The sequence below is a fragment of the Plectropomus leopardus genome, chromosome 16 (genome assembly GCF_026936395.1).
Source record: "Plectropomus leopardus strain MGB_pleo_1.0 chromosome 16, ASM2693639v1, whole genome shotgun sequence".
NCBI classification, from domain to species: Eukaryota; Metazoa; Chordata; class Actinopteri; order Perciformes; family Serranidae; genus Plectropomus; species Plectropomus leopardus.
This window is the reverse complement of record NC_142191.1, coordinates 6,753,192-6,772,889: the sequence shown is the minus strand read 5'-3', so window position 1 is coordinate 6,772,889 and position 19,698 is coordinate 6,753,192. Positions and strand designations below refer to the sequence as shown.

The 19,698-nt window shown below is 39.4% G+C and overlaps 1 protein-coding gene across 1 annotated transcript in view; it reads left to right on the top strand.

Moving 5' to 3' along the window:
• LOC148186803 (uncharacterized) overlaps nucleotides 1-19,698 on the top strand; it is a 96,313-nt gene that overhangs the window by 62,715 nt on the left and 13,900 nt on the right. Inside the window, exon 4 of the mRNA XM_088089599.1 lies at nucleotides 8,190-8,290. Coding sequence (XP_087945725.1) covers nucleotides 8,190-8,290 — 101 coding nt within the window. The remainder of the gene's footprint in view (nucleotides 1-8,189; nucleotides 8,291-19,698) is intronic.

Here is a 19,698-nt window from a genome sequence, read left to right as displayed (position 1 = left end):
TATTCACCCATTTGCACACACATTCACACACACATTCACACACTGGTTGCTGAGGGTACTGTGCATGGTGCCACCTGCTACTCAGTTTTTGTACATTCACATGCATTCACACACTGATGGAACAGCCATCGGAGGTGATTTGGGGTCAGTATCTTTCCCAAAGATACATGTTTACTGGAGGAGCCAGGGATCGAACAGCCAACCTTCCAATTAAAGGGCAACCTGCTCTTTGCCTGAGCCACAGCCATAGAGATTCCTTCTACGAGTTAATGGAACTAGATGGCACTCGGCTTTTGGTTCTCAAAGTGCCAACAAAAAATGTCTTACATTCGTCAACAAAGTTTTAAATTTTACACACAAAGATCTTAATTTTTGTACTCGTCCTCTCACAGTAATGTTTCGTGTTACGCGTCTTGCTGTTTTGGATGTTTATATCAGACTGTCTGTGATGGGCGGTGTTTTCTATCCGGTGCTCTGCAGATATCTGACACCTGTCCGCCTGCCATTATCCCCGGGTCTTCGCTCTGTGGGCTGAGGTGGCGGCGTTGGTGGCTCAGCATGGAGTTTCCAACAATACAAAACAATAACTTAGATTCATAAAATGTACCCAAATTCATGTATTTGCAGGATATTACTACAGACATCCCTGTTGTCATGTTGTTCTGTTGTCCTGCGCCGCTGTGGCAGCAGATTATATCCTTAAGATGTTTGCAAGAATAGCCTTGAAGTTAGCATTCAATTTTATTTTAGGTGGTATTAAAAACTCTTAAAAGTCTTTTAAATTTAACTTTGAGAACACTGGCACCCTCTTACAGAAATCATGACCCGGTTACTCAAGATAATCCACAGACCTCGTTGTGAGCACTTTCATGTGGGAACTATTTTCAAATTAGACCCGCCAACCGAAATTCGCTTTACAGCCATAGAACTAAAATAAATTGAGAGCACATCAAACTGTTTCTTGTGGTCATTTAATTGGTACAGACAACTGTGATTATTGCAAGTTATTATGAGAACATATGTCATTGGGGCCATAAATTGAGACCTCCGTTTTGGCCTCTTCTTACATCTTTTTTTTTTTTTTTTTAATTTTCTAGATAATTTCTGTTTCTATGGTTACAGCTCAGCTGAGGAGGACGCCCTTAATATTTACATGTCGTGCTGGCATGAGCACGACCCTCTCAGCAATGAGTAGATGCACGCTTTCTTCTGCACTTTGAAACAGTTGGTGAGTGTAGCTCGGTAGAAAGAAAATAGTTCCCGCATGAAACTGCTCACAACAAGCTCTTTGGATTATCTTTAGTAACAAGGTCATAATTTCTGGATAGAGACATTGCTGCTGAGGTTTCAAATGTATTTATTTTTTGGCGCTTTGAGCAGCACAAGCTGAGGGTCATCTAGTTCTATTATATAGGAGAGAAGGCAGACATCTCTGTGGTCGATATCTCCAACACTCAGCAGCTCACACCAAAACAATGTAGAGTATTAAATTGCTCTACAGGTAAGGTGTAAAATATATCATTTTGATTTGGGGGTGAACTGGGGGTGAACATGTCTCCAAAACACCACTATTCAGACAAAAAAATGTAAAAGTGCTGCTTTAAGGATTTCCCGTTTAGACAGAAAAATAAAGTCTCCCAAAGAATGCTTTAAATACTTAGGTGCTACTGTAGGTTGATGAATGATGCAACTCTGGTTCAATTCAGTATTTCTGCTGAGGCAATGACTGGAACCAGAGCTGTGAGGGGCAGATGAGAAGCCATCACTAACCACTAGAGCAGGGCAGAAAACTTGATAACACTGATGTGCCCTTCTCACAAGAAGCCATAGTTCCTGAAACTACTTTTTTAAAATAACACACAAAAGAAATGTGTTGTTATGTTGGTTATTCTCAGGGGATCTTAGACTCTTCAACCTCCATTGAAAATGTGTTTTGTTGTCTTTGAAATCAGTGCAATTCCTTTTGTTCAGGTTCGCAGCATAACACCTGTGTCTCTCTGCATAAAATATAGATTGTAGGTGTTTGAAGTGTGTATATTGGAGTAATGTATGTGTGCCTTAGATCTTTTTCACTGTCTGTTTGTATCTGAGTGCATAGAGTCATAGATCTAGGCTTTAGTTATCCAGGAATCACAGTGCAAGAGTTTACTTATTCACCTAAAGGTGTAATGTGTAGTTTTGGTACTGAATGGTGTAGCGCAATTTGGGGCATCAATGGTGCAGCAGAGCGTCAGGTGCATTGAAAATGAAACTCAAGTATTCATTCTGCTGGGTCTAAAAGTTTACAATTCAGTTCAGTTCAGTTCAACTCAATACAGTTCAATGTGGCTTTATTGGCATGACCATAATCAAACAGTATTGCCAAAGCACATTTTCACAGTTGTTTTTAACATGGAACAGTATATAGAAAGAACAACAACAATCTCACCAACATTATCTACTGCAAGCTGAGCATACTGATGGACATCAGATTTTAAACAATGACAATAATAATAAACAACAATAATAGATACTGCTCCTCTCATACATCCATATGATCTGATCGGATCGACAGATCAGTTATCCACCCCGCGAGGGACAAACTGCTGCTGACGAGAAAGAGAACTCATGAAGAGCTGAGAATTTAACGAGAGATGATTCAGAGGGACACACAGGCACAGCTCCCACGCGTCGACAGCTACAGCCGCACATACACTGTCGTTCTATGGGGAACACTGATGTGAGATGCGATTAGCATTTACTGTTCATCAGAGGTGGCAAAAGCAGGGCGAGATTTACTAATGTTAGACAACATTTACAAAAAATAGATACACATTCAAATAGTAATTTCTGCATACCATTAGTATTATTGTTTTTCCTGTTAGATTTATATTCGACTCCTGAAATCCCTTCCAACAACCTCTAGCTTACATGTGTTTGTTTACGTGTCTGAACAGTAGGTTTAATTGCAAGGGAGTCTTCTAGTGTGTGTGTGTGTGTGTTTGCATCAATACAGTATTTCAAGCCTCTGTGTGTGTGTGTGTGTGCGTGCGTGTGCGTGTGTGTGTGGCGCTGCGGAGAGCAGAGCAGGACCACTGGGCCGAGGCTGTGCTGCAACAGTAGTAACGAGCTGCCCGGTGCCTCAGCATTTCTGATGAAGTCTTCCCTGTGATCACTTCTCTATCTAATCCCTGTCGGCCAGGTTCCTAGCAGCCTGCCTCCCATTAGTACAGCAGCTATCTAATGCGTGCCGAGGAACTCTCACATTAACTCTCTCCTGACCGGATTAATAAAAGCCTCTATCCCAGAGTGGGGCTTTGCATGCATTTCCATGCTAACAAACCTCTTGTAAAACATGATGCACATTTCGCACTGCCTAATGAGGCCTAGATACAATACAGAGTGCGAGAAAAGAGGTACAAGCATAGATGTTTTTTCAACAATGCGTCTGCCTCTACTAGTTCTGATTTCATGGGTGTGTAAGGTCAGATCTTACAGCGATGTGGATTAACTTGTGCTCTTTCCTGCAGCGTTATGTCTCTCTGGGCCGTTGCAAGGGCCCATCCGTATGCCACTGTATCCACGGATCCCTGTGTCCTTCTTGCCGGCTGAATTATTCATGTACCAAAGCCACTGCTCATATCTGTGGAGGCAGCAGCTTCCCTCCGTTATGAGCCTGCAGTAATGTGACTTTATAGGGACCAAAGCTTCCTTTACCCGACCAGCCAATCCCGCATTCTTTACTCTCCGCCTCAGACTCTCTGGCATTTCTCCCCTTTACCTCTCTGTTCCATTTTTCAATCCCTTTCCTCTATTCCCTCTCTCTCCACCGTCTCCAGTGTCCTTCTCCCACTCCCTGACTTTATAAGGACGGACACTTTATACCTTTTGCTTACAGTTTGTCTTTTCTCTCCCTCTAATATAGTACTCCCCTTTTCCTCCCCCTCCGGCATCTGGCAGTCAAACAGAAACCCTCTCCCAAATATCTTTGATGTCTTCATCTTTCAACTCCCTGTTCTCATCCTGCCTCGATGTCAGTCTCCTTCCTTCTCCCTAAGCAGTTACTATCCACCCCAAGTTGATGCTGACCCGCCATATGTACGCTCCATGCACATCCAGGCCTGCCCTGGATGATAGCTGGATCCAAGGGCGATTGTCATTATTGCCATTGAACCATAAAGATCAATGCCATGCCATGTGAGATTTGCAGAGATCTCGGATACACATGACTGCCTTTAACAATGAATCCCTCCATGATTGCTCTTACAGGGTTTGTTGTTGTTGTTGTTACTGCTTTGTGTGTTTTCAAATGTCAGGGGTTGGAAGGTTTGAGATCCTTGATAACTTGAAAGCGTTCCCAGTGAAATGCTGTTCTGCAGCTGAATGAAACAAGAGGGTGTGCTTTCACGTCATTCGTGGCACGAAGTCAAAATTTTTAAAAAGTTGCTGATTATTTTCCTGTTCAACTAATGGTTTAACTGACTAATAGTTTCAGCCCTAATCTTTATATTATAGTGTATATATTTAATTCTTATGCATTTCTCTTTCTTATCAAACTTTGGGGCCTTCCCACAAGTTTGGTCCGACATTCAGGTGTGTTAGTAGTAGTAGTGACTAATGTAACCCTGGTAAACTCACTTTAATCTCACTCCACACCGCAGAGTTTTTTTTTATTTTCAAACTTATCTTCAGCCCGAATTAACACTGAAATAACATCACTTGAGGCACTTTATCAGGCTCCCACTGGAGCCACAAAAGGTTATACACAACTTTTCCCATGTATGCTGAAGAACTCCCCAAGACCTGCAAACACACTTTGGTGGAGTTTCCACTCAATAACTAAAACCTATTTAAAGATGGTTGACATGTGGTTTTACAACCTTTGTTTTCTGTGTGCATCTCTGGTTGTTTGCCTGATAAAGAAAAAATGGAAAATGGCTATGCTCTCCATTCACAAAACTTCTGTCTGAATAGTTTTCATACAGAGTTTGGCAAAAGAACCTTTATGTGCGCAGGAGGACTTGAAACTGCACTCACTGGTTACATTTCAAAGCACTGTTACAGGACTTTTGTATGTCATCCTCTACATGCTAATGTCAGGATGAATCTTAGCTTGTCTTTTAATTGCCTTGTTTTTATAGTTTATTTATGGCATATATTAACATACTTTTTAGTCCTTCCTTGTGTTAACTTTATTTTGTGTTCTTTTTGTGTTTTGTATTGTTGCTTTGGAGTTTTAAATCTTGATTTTGTATTTTTTGTTCCATGACTATCTATAACTTTTGTTGCTGCCTGTCTTGGCCAAGACACTCTTGTCACTGTACCCTCAACAACATGAGCCAGTGTAAATTCAACAGAAACTTGCTATTTAATCACAATTTTGAGGCTGAAACAGATACCAGACAAGGCATACAACACTCTGTAACCTTGTGAAAAAAGTTTTTCAAACTCAGCACAATGGAAATCAAGGCAGTGGAATCCCACATGCAGAATGAGAAACATAAAATCCCCAAGAAAACCTCCAACAAACGGCAGGTATTTCCCACTTATGTTCTAATCTCATCTCCATCGCAAGACAAAAAAAAGTGTGGTATATTTAAATGGGAAATATCGGGGTATAAGTTATGCCATATTTGATAGTGCATGGTCTCCTTAATCAGTTACCAAAACATAGGGGATACACTGAGATACATAACTGAACAGCAAACTGAAATTCATGCACAGGAAGAGACACTCCCTGAACTCTGTGTTGTCAAAAGGGTAATGGCTAATGATAAGACACTGTGCCAAACGCTTCCCAAAATTGAGAGAGAGGAGAGAGCCTTACATGGCAAAAGTCATGGTCGATTGTGCAAGACAGGTGGAGGTTTCTGGCCTGAGAAAGAGAGGAAAAGACTGTTTAGGCCATAAGATAGGCGAGGAGTGATGAAGTAGGTGGATTTCTCCTTCGGCCAACGACCCCATCACTTTGTGCTCTTTGACTCCTTTAATCTGTAATCTGACAAGTCTTTAATAAAGTAGTACTTTGTTGTAACTATACTCTACCAGCTCCATTTTGATTTGTAAAACAACCACAAAAGTCCAATTTTATGTTACAATAAGCATAAGGGCAAAATAACCCCAGTTATTGATTCTTTTCATGTTTTTCCCCCTTCAATATTTGGCTCTTGTTCTTAAATTTCATTCCGGCTGACATTAAAAAAGTCTTAACAAGTCTTAAATCTGACTTTCCTGAAGCTGTGGGAACCCTGTTGTAAGTAGCATATTTTACCTCAGAGCTTATTTTCTTCAATAATCAAAAGAAAAGCCAACCCATTGGCCTTTTGTTGAGGGAATCTGAGTGATGCTAACTTGCTATAAAAACATCAACCCTGCAGCACTCTGAAATATTGCCTCCAAAATAAACTTTTCAGTGCTTCAAACTAGCATGGTCTTTCTCATGTGGACCATTAATCTGTCAATGTTTTGCTCGTGAATCAGATTTTTCTCCAAAATACAGTAGCTCATCGATTCAGTTGTTTTCAGTCACTGACTATTTGAGCTTAGAAACTTGAAAATTGTTTCACAGCTGCATAAAACACAACAAAATCATTACATTGACAACTAAATTAAGGCAAAAAAAAACTATCTCAGGAAATCCCTGTGACATGTGAAAAAAAACAGAAAAGAAGAAAATGGATATTTAATGAGCTTACACATGTAAACGTGGCACATTTGTTACTGATGGGCCCAGACATGTATGTCATCATTCATAAGGAAGAACATCTTAGCTGCTGCCATGGTATTTTTTTTCTCGTTCAGCTTCACAGGCTCACACATTTGCTACTGATTCAAGCCATTACTTCACCTTAAATGACATTTCAACAACTGTCATTTATTTTTTACATCAGAAAACATCCTGATATACAGGAAAACTGGAGCAAAAATGCAACGTGGGATGAAATGAACTCACGCAAGATATTCATCGCAGCATATTAGAAATGAAAACACTTTTATGAAATCAATAGGACGTTGTAATAAAAACCTGAAAGGAAATAAAAATACAAAACGCCCTTTTATATCCTATTTTTTATTAACCCAATAAAAGGGAGAAGAGAGGGGAAACATTGGATGATGTCTGCTAATGATGTCTTTATTTCGGTATTGGCGCCATTGGCTCGTAAGCGCTCCTGTGTGTCTATTAGCAGATTTGTTTTAATGCGACTGTGTCATTGTATTTGATTTCTGTGTATTAGCTCTGTGGGCACTCGCAAGTCATAGAAATGTCTCCACTCCATTTCCCAAATTGTCACACACGGAGCGAGGGGTCCTTCAGAAATAATTAGTTTGTTACATGCTGTCAGGACCAGTAATGCAAATCAAGGTCCAACATCTTGTTATGTGATAATTTATCGATCCAGTCAGAGAAGATAACATCTAATTTACTAATGGAGGCTGATTGAACAGTACACCTCAGAGGAGAGAGAGAGACAGAGAGACAAAGAGTGAGACAGAGACAGAGAGAGAAACAGAAGAGGCTCTACGCAGCCAGCTGGATGAGTTTTTTTCCCTACTATGTTATCGCAGCTTACTAATAGAAATTCTCTCTTCCCTCACATATTGGAAAGATATTCATCATGCTGCTTTCAGTGAGATGATGCAGTAATGCATTTTGGACAGACCAATTCTCCTGGAAGCTTACCAAGAATAATGTGTTCTTTTTCCTTTTTCTTTTTTCCTTTTTTTGATATAAGGTGTTGGAGTATCCGCTGCTTGTACTAACTCCTTGTCTTTTGGGGTCAGAATTGAAAAAACAGGGCAACGTTGCTCTATACTATTGCTACAAATGTTGTGGAGTCTTTTAATTTTGGAAATATCTGCCAAGTATCAGAGTTGAGCTTTAATCTCAGTCCCAGAGGTAGTTTTCCCCTTGCGCATGATATGTCTGCCAAAGTGTCTGCTGATTTGAAACTGTGAGACTATACTTTTCTAAGGATATGTCTTAAGAAGCATGTTATTGCTTTTTAGACCGCCCGAGACCTGTATTTTAGTTGTTTTTTTTCCCTTTGGGGACTTATAATACAGATCTTCCTCAGTAAAGAGCACAGTGTAGGGTTGGGGGATATCGAAACCCCCCTATATTGCTTTAAGAAAAAACAACAAAATACAGAATTATCACCCCAGTTGCAAGAAGAAAATGTTGTTGCATTTGCACATTTCTGCTCTTTTAGGTAAAGCACGAAAGAGGGAGAGAGGGCTGTTGGTTGGAGTTGAACCTGCAGCTGCTGCGACAAGGAAATAGCCTTTGTGCATGGGTCATCTGCTCTACCAGGTAAGCTACATTTCTAAAGTGATGTAGTAAATGAGCTTACTTTGTCCTCGGGAGGTGGAAGGGACAGTGAATGTTGTCAGTGATGAAATGCTCGCCAAGCTGCAAACCACTGTTGGAGACCAAAAAAACAACAAAACCAGTTGTGATGTAGCGACTCACTGCTGTGTTTACAATATCTTTTTTTAACACCAAACATTTGAGTTTTGTAGTGACGCATTGCTGTTTTTCCATGAATTGTGCTATGAAAAGTGCTTGTTGTTTTTACTGGCACTTGCCCATGCTATTGTTGAAGAAGTTTAACAAGTAAATATCAGTAGAGACCAGTTTATAGATGTGAAGTGTTTTCCTCACAGTGAATGCTGCTGGTGAGAAAGATGGTGGCATCAGAGTGAGATGTGCTGACAGCATGCTACAGGTGCAGCTAATTGGGTTTATAAAGACCGTGCTAATTGGTAATTGACTCCGGTGCGGGTAAGAGCGGAGACTGGTAGCATTAGCATACTCAGTAAGAACGGTGTGATCCAGGTGGGAGTTGTCTATTAGCTTTTAATCTGATAGCATAATGGAGGGAAGTGGGAAAATATGTAATTGGAAGGAAGATGTGGTTTAAAAGAGGAAACTGTGATTGAAGAAAAAGTACTCCCACAATTTTTGAAATTTCTGTATTTCATTTTATAGATCAGATGAGGGTTAGTTCATGAATAAACGTAGTATTTTTACTTTGCATCCTAAATGCTAATAACATAAAAATATTACTTTCAGTTGTGAAAGAAACTCTGATCCTTTACTTAGGTAAAAGTAGCAATCTCACAGTGTGAAAAATACTTTTTTACAAGTAGAAGTTACTTAAATATAAAAAGTAGTCATGGTGCAGAATGCCCCCTTTCAGAGAACATTATATAATGCAGTATGAATAAACTGCATCATATTTATTGCATTATTTATGCATAAACATGAATGCGTTCTGTTGTGGTAGCTGGGCGAGGTGGGGATAGTTTCATCCACTTTACACTGTTTGGTAGTTTAAAATATAACAATACATCATGATTTATAAGCAGACCCTGTTTTCTTGTGTGTAAAATTAACCTGCACAGTAATAAAAAATACATCAAACAAATATTAAAAAACATGATTCGTTACTTTCCACCGCTGTAAGTGTAGATAATATCCAAAAAAATCTTGGTAATCCTCACAGCTGTTGTTTGTTTTTAAAATATCAGCTGGAGTTATTTTCAGCTCATCTCCATCAGGGCAGAAATGTACCATTATTATTATAGTTTCAAAAATTCAAAGGCAAATTACTCCTCTTTTATAATATGACCAAAAAACAGCACGGTATGACATTGTCTAGTGTCGAGAGTGTCCTCACAAGAGGAACAACAGCATTTCTGGTTTGTTCAGCCGCCTAATATGACCTATATTTATGTTTACCTGAAAAGGACCTCCAGTGCCTGTGTGAATTATTACTGTTGTCTGTCGGTGGCAAAGGCAGAGGTAGCGCATTTTCTTTTTTATCAAAACCTTGTAAGGAGGAGGTTGATGTGGATGGGTGTTTTTTTCCTGTTTCACACTGAAACTCAGTGTTATTTTCAGGTGTGTGTGATTCATCTCTAACCTTAACCTACTTTAATTTTTACAATCTAAACCACATTTTTCCTGTCCACAAACCTGATATAAAAAGGCCATGATAACTACTTTGTTGGATAATGTATTGTACCTGAAAGAATTACACTAAACAACATTATTGTCATTTTAAAACCACTTTATACATATAGTTATATAATATTCAGACATTAGAATTGAGATGTGAAAAAATTGTAAAATATTCTAATTAAAATAAAAAAATAAATAAAATCACAGAAGCAAAACAATAAATAAAATGAACTTTTGGGCTCTGTTAACAAAATTGCACTGAAACGAATATCAAACATTTGCGACAGAGTCTTTTTTTCCTTAACAGGCGATTAACTGCCAATCCAGTGTCTCAGTGGTTAGCTGCAGCAGTCAGCTGTGAGCAGCAAAAAAAAAAAAAACAGACAAAAAAAACTGCTAATCGACACCTGTCCAGCACCAAACTACAGGGGAACATAAATAGCGACTAGCTGCTGGACTAGCTTTATTTAATGTTTATTTAAATCAGACACAGCATATTAATGGATATCAGTATAAAATAAATGTAAATATGCAGGAGTAAGCAGGACTGCTAAATTATGCCCGTCATCCCTTGGTAGGTAACAGACAATAGAAACAAAGAAAGAAGGCAAAAAGAAAGAGAAAGAAAAAAAACAATTCATTCAGAGGACAAAATTGCATTAACAGTAGCAATACGAACTATTGTATAAAGTGTATGGTGGAAATGTACCTTATCTATGTGCAAAATTCTACACGTATTGATTGTGTGCACAACACACAGCAGTAGCAGCATCACACATTCATTCAACAACACACGACAGTCATTAACATGTAAGGTGCACAGCAGACAGGTACAATGCATTCATACATACATATAAGTATATATGAACATGCACTGTACAGCACCTCTGAGACAGTATGAAACATCAAACAACAGAGAGCGTGGCAGATAGGTACGGCCAACACGTACATACATATATGCACTTTGTGCACCACAGAAGATCTGAAAAGCTGTGATCACAGTTTTGATTTGTTTTAAGCTATTGTTCGAGATTGATTTTAAAAGTGGTATATGTAGGAGATTATCGTATTACAGACGGTATGTTATTCCAGATGATGCTACCCTCAACTGACAGTACAGATTGTGATCATAGTAGCCAGTAATTTTGGGCAGAGAATTTCGATCAGAAAATAGGAAGAATGAAAAAATTCAAACAAATGCTTACGCTGCTCTGCATCTGTAAAGTGGCGACTGTTTGCTTAAACATTTGCCATATTAATGATGTGAATGCTGCGCTGCCCTCATGTGGATGAAAAATCAAAAAATATGTTGTTTTTTTGCATAAGTTTAAAATAAATCTTATCTTTAATTTGAGATATAAATAAAAAAACAAAGAAATGATATACACATGGACAGGCAGCCACAAGCCATGCCCCCCAGCTTTTGCATGTACTTCCCAGCAGCATTAATCTGAGAACATTTCCCAGCCAAAGCACCTGAGTGACACTCTCTCCTTTCATGTCTCCTGGAGCTCTGAAGACAGCTTCATCTGCACTCTCTTCACTCCTTTCCTGGCTCTCTGTCGTATCAGGAGTATTTAGGAGGTTTTGCAGTGGCATCCCCGCTCTGTCCTGACATCCTGACCCTTCTTACTACAGTGTGGCACAGCTCTGCTCGTTGCCTTGTCTGCAAATGCCAGAGCCGTTTTGTGCCTTAGGGAGTATGGAGAGATCAAATGGCCACAATTCAGTGTTGTGAACCACAGAAGAGGGAGAATGTCACCAGAGGTCTCCCCAGAGCACGCTGTGTGCCAGGATGAAGAGCCTTGCTGATCACTGACTGATAGAGGTCTCAAGGATAACACCTGTGCTTTTCTCATTGATACTAGCTCTCCCACAGACAGCTCAGATTCACTTTAGTTTGTACGTGCTGTTTCCCCATCCGACTCCGCCGTGTGTAAAAGAGGTTTTGCAGTATGAAATCGTTGCATAGGTGCCAGACGTAGGACCTTGAATTACCTTGCTGAAATTCTTTTAAATAATGTCTGGCTAGTTTGGGAATAAAGTTAAAAAGTTTTAAAGTCCAAAATCTATGTGCAAACAGCTATCATAAAACCCACAACACTCATCGTGCATTATCTGTTTTTTTTTTTTTTTAAAATGATTAGTCATATTTTATGTGCGGAGTGCATGCATGAAGGATGTTACTAAAAGAAGTTATTTGCATTTAATCAGCCATGAATACACATGAGCCAAAAGAGAACAAAGAACAGCCACATGAATTTTGGAATCCTGCCCCTGATGGGTCGGTGCCTGTATGAATCTCTGCAAATTTTATGCTTGCATAATAACACTCACAGCACCACGTTCACAGAGATGAATATAACCTCTCACTTCCAAATCATTTGCGTTGCCATGGGAATTAAAGCTTTTTGCACACTTCAGTGAGAATGGCCGTATTAAATGCTTACACAAGATACTGTTGTTGTTACATAAGAAGCACAAACACTTTGCAAGGCTAGCTCGTTTCAGGAGTTGATATGCCATCTTCTCTGAGTGCACCGGTACGTGGGCGGCGTGCAAACCAATCCTGTGCAGGAGAGCCGATCGAATCTGCGCTGTCAGCACAGATGGGACTTCCTGGACAGGCAGAGCTGCTTCCCTGATTGGCTGTCACTCAGCGTCAGTCACTCGGAGCCCGACTATCAGTCATACAGAACACACACACGCACATACAGAGAAATGAGTCGGAGTTGCTTTGGAGGAGCCAAATTATTTGCAAGTAAATTGCAAAACTTTCATTCAGGGAGAATTACCCCAGAGAATGGATGGGGAACGGCTGCCTGAGCCCACAACTGTTCCGCAGCAGCAGTTTACTTGTTGAAATGTGAGAGGCTCATTAGGCCTGGGTTTCCCTGATGAGACAGTTTAATTACATGCCATTGGGACTTGTGCAATGGTAGAGCTGCCATTACAACTTTTATTAGCACTGTGAACCAGCAAAACACAACATAAGTTCTTTATAATGTAATTGTTTCCATGGGGCTTGCAGTAGTCTGACAACAGTATGGGTCATACATACATACATAAGGCTTTTATTCTGTGAAGCTAAGGCTTTTATTTTGTGAAACTAATATATTAAACTTCATTTGATACCTATAATGTGAATGATGTTTAATAAAGCCATAATTTTGAACCTTTTGTCAAATACACCACGTTCGACTTTACTGTACTACAGGCTGGTGAGTTGTCACTATGTTCTCATCCCAACTTATCACATGGTGCCGCTCTGTCAGTAACCTTTCCCGTCTACTTGTGACATTTTAGGTATCGTTCTGTGTCAGCTGTTTACGCTCCAAGTTGGCGTTATGGTGATGACAACAAGTGCACGTGGTGGGATGATGTCATGTTGGGATGATGCAGCCTGTTACCGTGATGTCAACAAATGCACGTGTTTGAATGAAGCAACATGGTTAAGATGGATTGATTAAGTCAAAAGAGTGCCGTCCAGCCGTCCAGCTGTCCCCCAGCTGTCCCCTAGTGTAAAATAACAGCACCACTAGTTCTGTCTGGGCACATTCTCAGCTGATGTTGTCTTGTTGGATGCGGTAGTTATGAACCATGTGACCTTCAAGCGAGAAGGACAACTTTAGTTCAGCGCTACATGGCAGAGAAAAAACTGAGGATTTGCTGGCTTGCATTAGTTCTGCATTGTGTGCACATACATTGCCTTCTGAAGGAGCCAATGGTTACTGACAGAAACACCTGACAAGTGTTTGCAAGCCGATCTCAGGCGCAACAGGCTCTCTGACAGGGACAAGGAGCCACCCACAGTCCTGCTTCCATTTGTTACAGTTTTGCTTCTTACCTTGTCTCACACATCCTTCAGCAAAGACCTTGTGTGGTTGAACCCTGAGCCTCGAATCCCACTGGCCCTCCCGAGTGATCAGCTCCTTAAGGAAATCGTTTTCATTTCCCACCTCCATGGTGGCGCCTTTTGTTTCCCCGTGGCCCAGCGGTCTCTTTAGCATGCAGATGTGATTAGCTAATGTCACCGCGCAGCAAGGCTGATTCAGACCGTTCCTCTCTGCTGGAGTCGCTTAGACATTGCAATCCCGAGAAAATCAAATTATAGAGCCATTAATTTGTCTAGGTAATCCAGCCTGTCTGCTGCTCTGGAGAAGTAATCTCCCAGGACTGCGTTCATCAAGTGTGTGATGCCAGCAGAAGTGAAGCATTATCTAATTAACAGGAGAGGACAGAGTGGCTAGGAAATGCATCTGGCCTGAATCACCTGCTTTCGCACTGAAACTGTGGTCACATGTAGACAAAGTTGAGTATATATATGATTCTGAAATATCATCGAGTAGGTTCCTGAAATTTAACAGGTATATGGTATTTTATGGTATGAGTGTGTGGCACTTCAACCCCAACCCACCCTCCCTAAGGAGTGCACAACTAAGTTTCACTTTTTTAGACCAATTAATCAGCAATATAAACCCCAAAAATGTTAAGAAATGTCATACTCTCACATCTATTTTCCTCATTAAACAGAGAAATACAACTGTACACATTTTAAATTCAACTTTCTCTCAGTTGAGGAAGACTGGCGAGGCCTAATTCCCTCATTAACTTATCATAAAATACACTTCATTCAAATTTGACAGAAACAAAATAAAACGCACCCCAAACTTCTTGGTTACTCTTGCCAGCAATCTAGATATTGAGACCAGTTTTTCACAATCACCAGTTTTGGTTTGGTTGAAATAAATCCTTAATTTACCAAGTTAGATGTAAGAAAACATGCTGTTATTCCCTACGGTCTCTCTCTGCTGGCTGCCAGCCACCGGCTGTTTACAGTCCTGTAACTTCTCCCTCCACCACCTTAGTATCTTTAAGCTCAACTGCCTGTTCCACCAGTAGAGATCAGAGACTGAGCTCTGGTGGTGCATGCTGTGCACTACATACAGGAGCACCTGTATTTAAGACAGGACGGAAAAACATACCTTTGGGATTTCTAAATACCCTGGAATATTGTGATATTGTGCTGCCACCCAAGCCTATCTACAGTGACTAACGGTTAAAGAAAAGTCATGATTCCAAAGACTTGGAATTTAAATGTGGAATTGACTTCTTTTTGTACATGACTGATGTTCCCACTGAGGGATTTCACATGTGCTTACGTTTGTAAATGTCTTACACAGATTCTCAATAGTGTAATAGTAACTGGCAGGATAAAAACAGCAAGTTTTTTTTTTAACTGTCACAGTGTCTGCAAGAAATCAATGTACATTCAAGACTTGTACCTTTTAGAAAGGATGCAAACCTCCATGTCAGCAAACCCTCCCAAGGTGACCACCCAGTTTTTTTTGCACATTTAGCTTATTTGTATTGTTGAAGGGCACTGAGAGCAGTTACAAGCATTTTGTTGTTGTGCTTATTAATAGAATGTGATCTTTTGAAAGCCTGAGCTGATGAAACTTCTCTTTTCAAAGGTGAAATAAAGGTGAAATTTAGTCATTGTTCCTGTTGTTCAGAACAAAGGTAATTACATAAAAGTAGGTGAATTTATAATCACTACAACAGCAAATGCTACAAAAATCAGATAAGGCACTTTTCATGCTGGGCTGTCTTCAAAGGCACTTTCCAGTTCTATTTTTGTAACTGTGGCGATCATTCCTGTCAGTAATAATAACACTGTGCTCTCCAAGTTAATTTGCAGAGATGTGGAAACACATCCACATTGCTGAAATGAAGTTGGGGCAAGTCATAAAGTACAGGTTGAAACAAACCCCAAGGTCAGCCAAAATCATTTAGGAAGACAACAAAGGCAAACTGTAGAACTTTACACCCCAAACTGCACGTTATAAGTACTGTCACGAGTTTCTGGTTCAGTACTGACTACTTGCATTAAAATAAAGTTGTTCAGGTAATCTGATTCAACCCAGTGACTGAGGTCTGCACAAAAATTCTTAGTGCCAGTCCCAAGCCTTCCCAAGATGGGAAGGGTTGCATCAAGGAGGCCATCCAGCGTGAAAGCTGCCAAATCAAATATGTGGATCATAAATCAGATTTCCAGATGGAAATAAATGATCTGCTGTGGGGACACCTAATGGGGCAAAAAGAAGATCTTACTTAAACTCTGATCGTCTGAGAACTATGCTTGTTGCCCCTATCAGACAAAGGTACAATTTTCTCTCAACATAAAATATCTCCTGATTTTCGGATCCAATATCACTGCTGCATTTCTTAAAGCTAAAATTGGCCTCTGACACTGTGTGGAACCTCTTTTAGGATTGGTCCAGTGCTAAATACTATCATGACAGTAGGGCGGTTGTTTTATTGCACTTGGCTTGCAGACACAACACTGGTGTTGTATTGAGGTTCCCCCGTCTGTTGAAGCCAACTGATATGAATATTTGAAGGACTTATATGAACAAATCTGTATAAATTCTAACAGAAATATTACAAATTTTTATGAAAATCCTGCCTGCCAGGACAAAAACATGATTCAAATTTGTTGCAGCAGTTGTGGCTGATGTTTGGACAGAACAATGAGTTAAAGTATCCAACCAGTCTTGGGTAATATCTGCCATGAAATGATGATCATAAGATTTAATTTAATTTTGTTAAATATGTAAGAAATTAACGTGTTTATTTTTGAAGATTGTTAAGTTAAAAATTCAAATTGTGAACTATGAATGTAAACCAGCCCACTTTAATCTGTGTGAACTGATGTTTGAACGAGCATTGCAAAATGTGAACATGCACAATACTGTTGGTGAGTACAATGTTATCCTAACTCATAGAAATGATTTACTAAACTATTAAAAATAGACCAACATTTTATAAACCACAGTTTTCCTTAAACACTTTTAGATTAATTGCAGCAGGTAGACAGATGATTGCAGGTGCTTGAACCAACATATTTTGGTTAATGATTCTACTTCTGCTCACCATGACACCCTGCTGCCCTCATATATATATTTATAGTTACTACTTCTTTGAACCTCATGCACCTAGTTTAAAGGTTAGTGTCATTAAAGGATGATCAGAACCTTGATTTAACTGCCTGAATATTTAGGTTGATCTGCATTCAGTACACATACATCATGCAAACACACCCGACCTCTTCCTAATACCCCAGCTCTATCCCTCTGTCTTTAGACTGTACAAATGTATTCATTATTAACAGCTCTCAGTCTGCTGGGAGTTGAGGCAGCTAAGTCCACACGACATGATTCAAAACCCTCAAAATACATTAATAAACTGAGGATACAGCAGGCTGCTATGAGACACCGTTTTAATTTAGAATGTAAAGGATTAGACATCAACATTTAATACATCTTTCCTTTTATTCTTGTCAGTTTTCAGTCTCTGATTCCATTATGAGCTTCACATAATACAATAATGATTTAGCTCTAACAAAAAAAAGTATATGTTTGAGGACAGATGGCAAAAAATATTAGTATTATGATCTACAAATGGCTTAAAAATAACTGCAAATATGTATGTGTTTAGTAATCGCCTCTGAAATGCTGTAGAGAACAAATACAGTCATATAATGAAGTTAAGTTAGTACTGTTTAATAAAGTTCAACATGATACTATAATAATAAATTTGAATAAAATAATGTTATACTAAAGTTAAATTAAGTACTGTTATAATAGAGGTATATCAAGTATTGTCATTATAAAGTTCAATTTAGTACTTTTATAATTAAGTTAAATAAAAACACTGTCATAATGAAATAAATCAAGCAAAACCACTGGTGCTTTTATTTTGAAGCAACCGGCTCATCTCAGCCTTGAACTTCCTGAGTTTTGCTGTGAATCTGAAGCATCCTGTCAGCTGTTACCAGTTAGTAGAAAGTTAGACTGTTCCCGTGGTGCCTGCAACTGTGAGGTTTTATTCACTGTGAGCTGGAAACAAACTAGCTCTCCATTTGTGTATTTATTCGTCCCTCCAGGATCTTGCAATTAATTATTACTGTTAATATTTGTTGAATTTTAATGCCAATATTGTTTCTGAAAATGCATCATATCATTATATGCATCCTATGTAACTGCATTTAAAATAAAACCAAACCAACCTTTTTTTATAATATTATAATAATAGAAAAAAATGCTGAAAATATTGCAACACACATTGCAATTATTCTTCTTTTTTAAAAAAAAAAAGTAGTCACAATGGTGCTCCATGTTTACAGAATGCTACACCAAGTTGCAGTCTGGAGCCCTTCAGATGCAAAAACACACACCTGCTCATGCTGTTGTGAAACTCATGTTAAACTGTTATCACTGCGCCGTAGAGCATGAAGATTTATTCGCTGTAAGCTGGGAACTAACTAACAGCTCTCCAGTTTACATATAAGTAAGATTTGCAAGCTGTAAAGATGCTCAATATAAATAGTAAATAATCTGGAGCACTGCTGATACAAAAACACAAGCCTCGTCTTATACTAAAGCTCAGCAGAGAGTGATGTGGACGGGCGGAGGGCTCTGACATATGATTTTTTTTTCTTTATTTTTGTGTTCGTGTTGGTAAGAGGGAGAGAGCAAGAGAACCAAAACGCCGAAGCGAGTCTCATTAAAAAAAAAAATTATGCATCTATTTAACACGATGCAATAGTTATTTTATGCACTCCTCCTGAATCGCCCGCCCCTATTATGATCTCATCTGGCACTTGTGTAAAAACACAAACAAACTGGGCTCTGTGGTCAAAAGGAAGCGTCCAGCGGAGTGATCTTGTGTAATGTAGAGAGAAGAAGCCAAGAAGGGGATAATTAAAGAGTACATCAGCCTGTCTGGTGTATCTACGCCTCTCTCATTAGCAGACATGAATGGAGTTCAGAATTGCTGGGAAAATATGATTTTGAAATATTAATTTTCTCGTTGATTAGATTTAAAACTGATGAGAAACTTAAAGCGTAATTAGGCATTGATAATGCCAGCCTTTACAGTAGGACTGCAGAGAGAGAGAGAGCGAGTGATCAGAGAGAGAGGTAGAGGAGCATGTCTCTGCTATGATCATTTTGTTTGGTGTTTAAAGCCACTAATGATGTTAGCAAATCACTCAGTGCTGAAAGACGTTTGTTCTCGGCACTCATTTGTTTTTTTGCCATGTCAAAGCTTTTTGCCAAACATCATCCTGCTTTGAAAAAACTCTTCCTCCTTGCTTGTTTCTTTTTTTTTTTTAACCATTCACTTTCAGTGCTCAAGGATATTACTCTTTAATCACATTAGCAGATCATTTGTGACAGCTCTTTTCACAACATGCAATTTGTTTAACTCCCCAAAAAAGGTTCCCTCTGTTTCAGCAGTGTGCCAGGAGGAGCGTTGAAGCAGACGTTTTGCCAAAATAAAGACTCAGAGGATACAAATAGAATGCACTTTTGTAATTGTGAATGTAATCACCGGCGGTGTTTGTTTGCGTGCTTGCGGATCTGTCTGCACATTCGAGAGTGAATAAATGATAACGAGGCATCATTATCACCAATCCGCTTCCTTTTGTGCGAAACGTGGCCTCAATCCTGTGCGAGAGTATAGCAACATTTCTAACACACATAGGCGAGCTGGTGTTAAATAAAAACAGCTCCTCGCATGCTGAGGACGCAACCCAAACCTTTGCAAATGTCATCTTCCCTGTGACTAAGTTTACTGCTGCTATTTGTGTCACAACAAACAACCCCTGGGTGTGGATGATTGACAAGTTGTGAGTGATAATTTGTCACATTCTGTCATTATTCCTTTATGCCGACTCACTGTGTATTCTG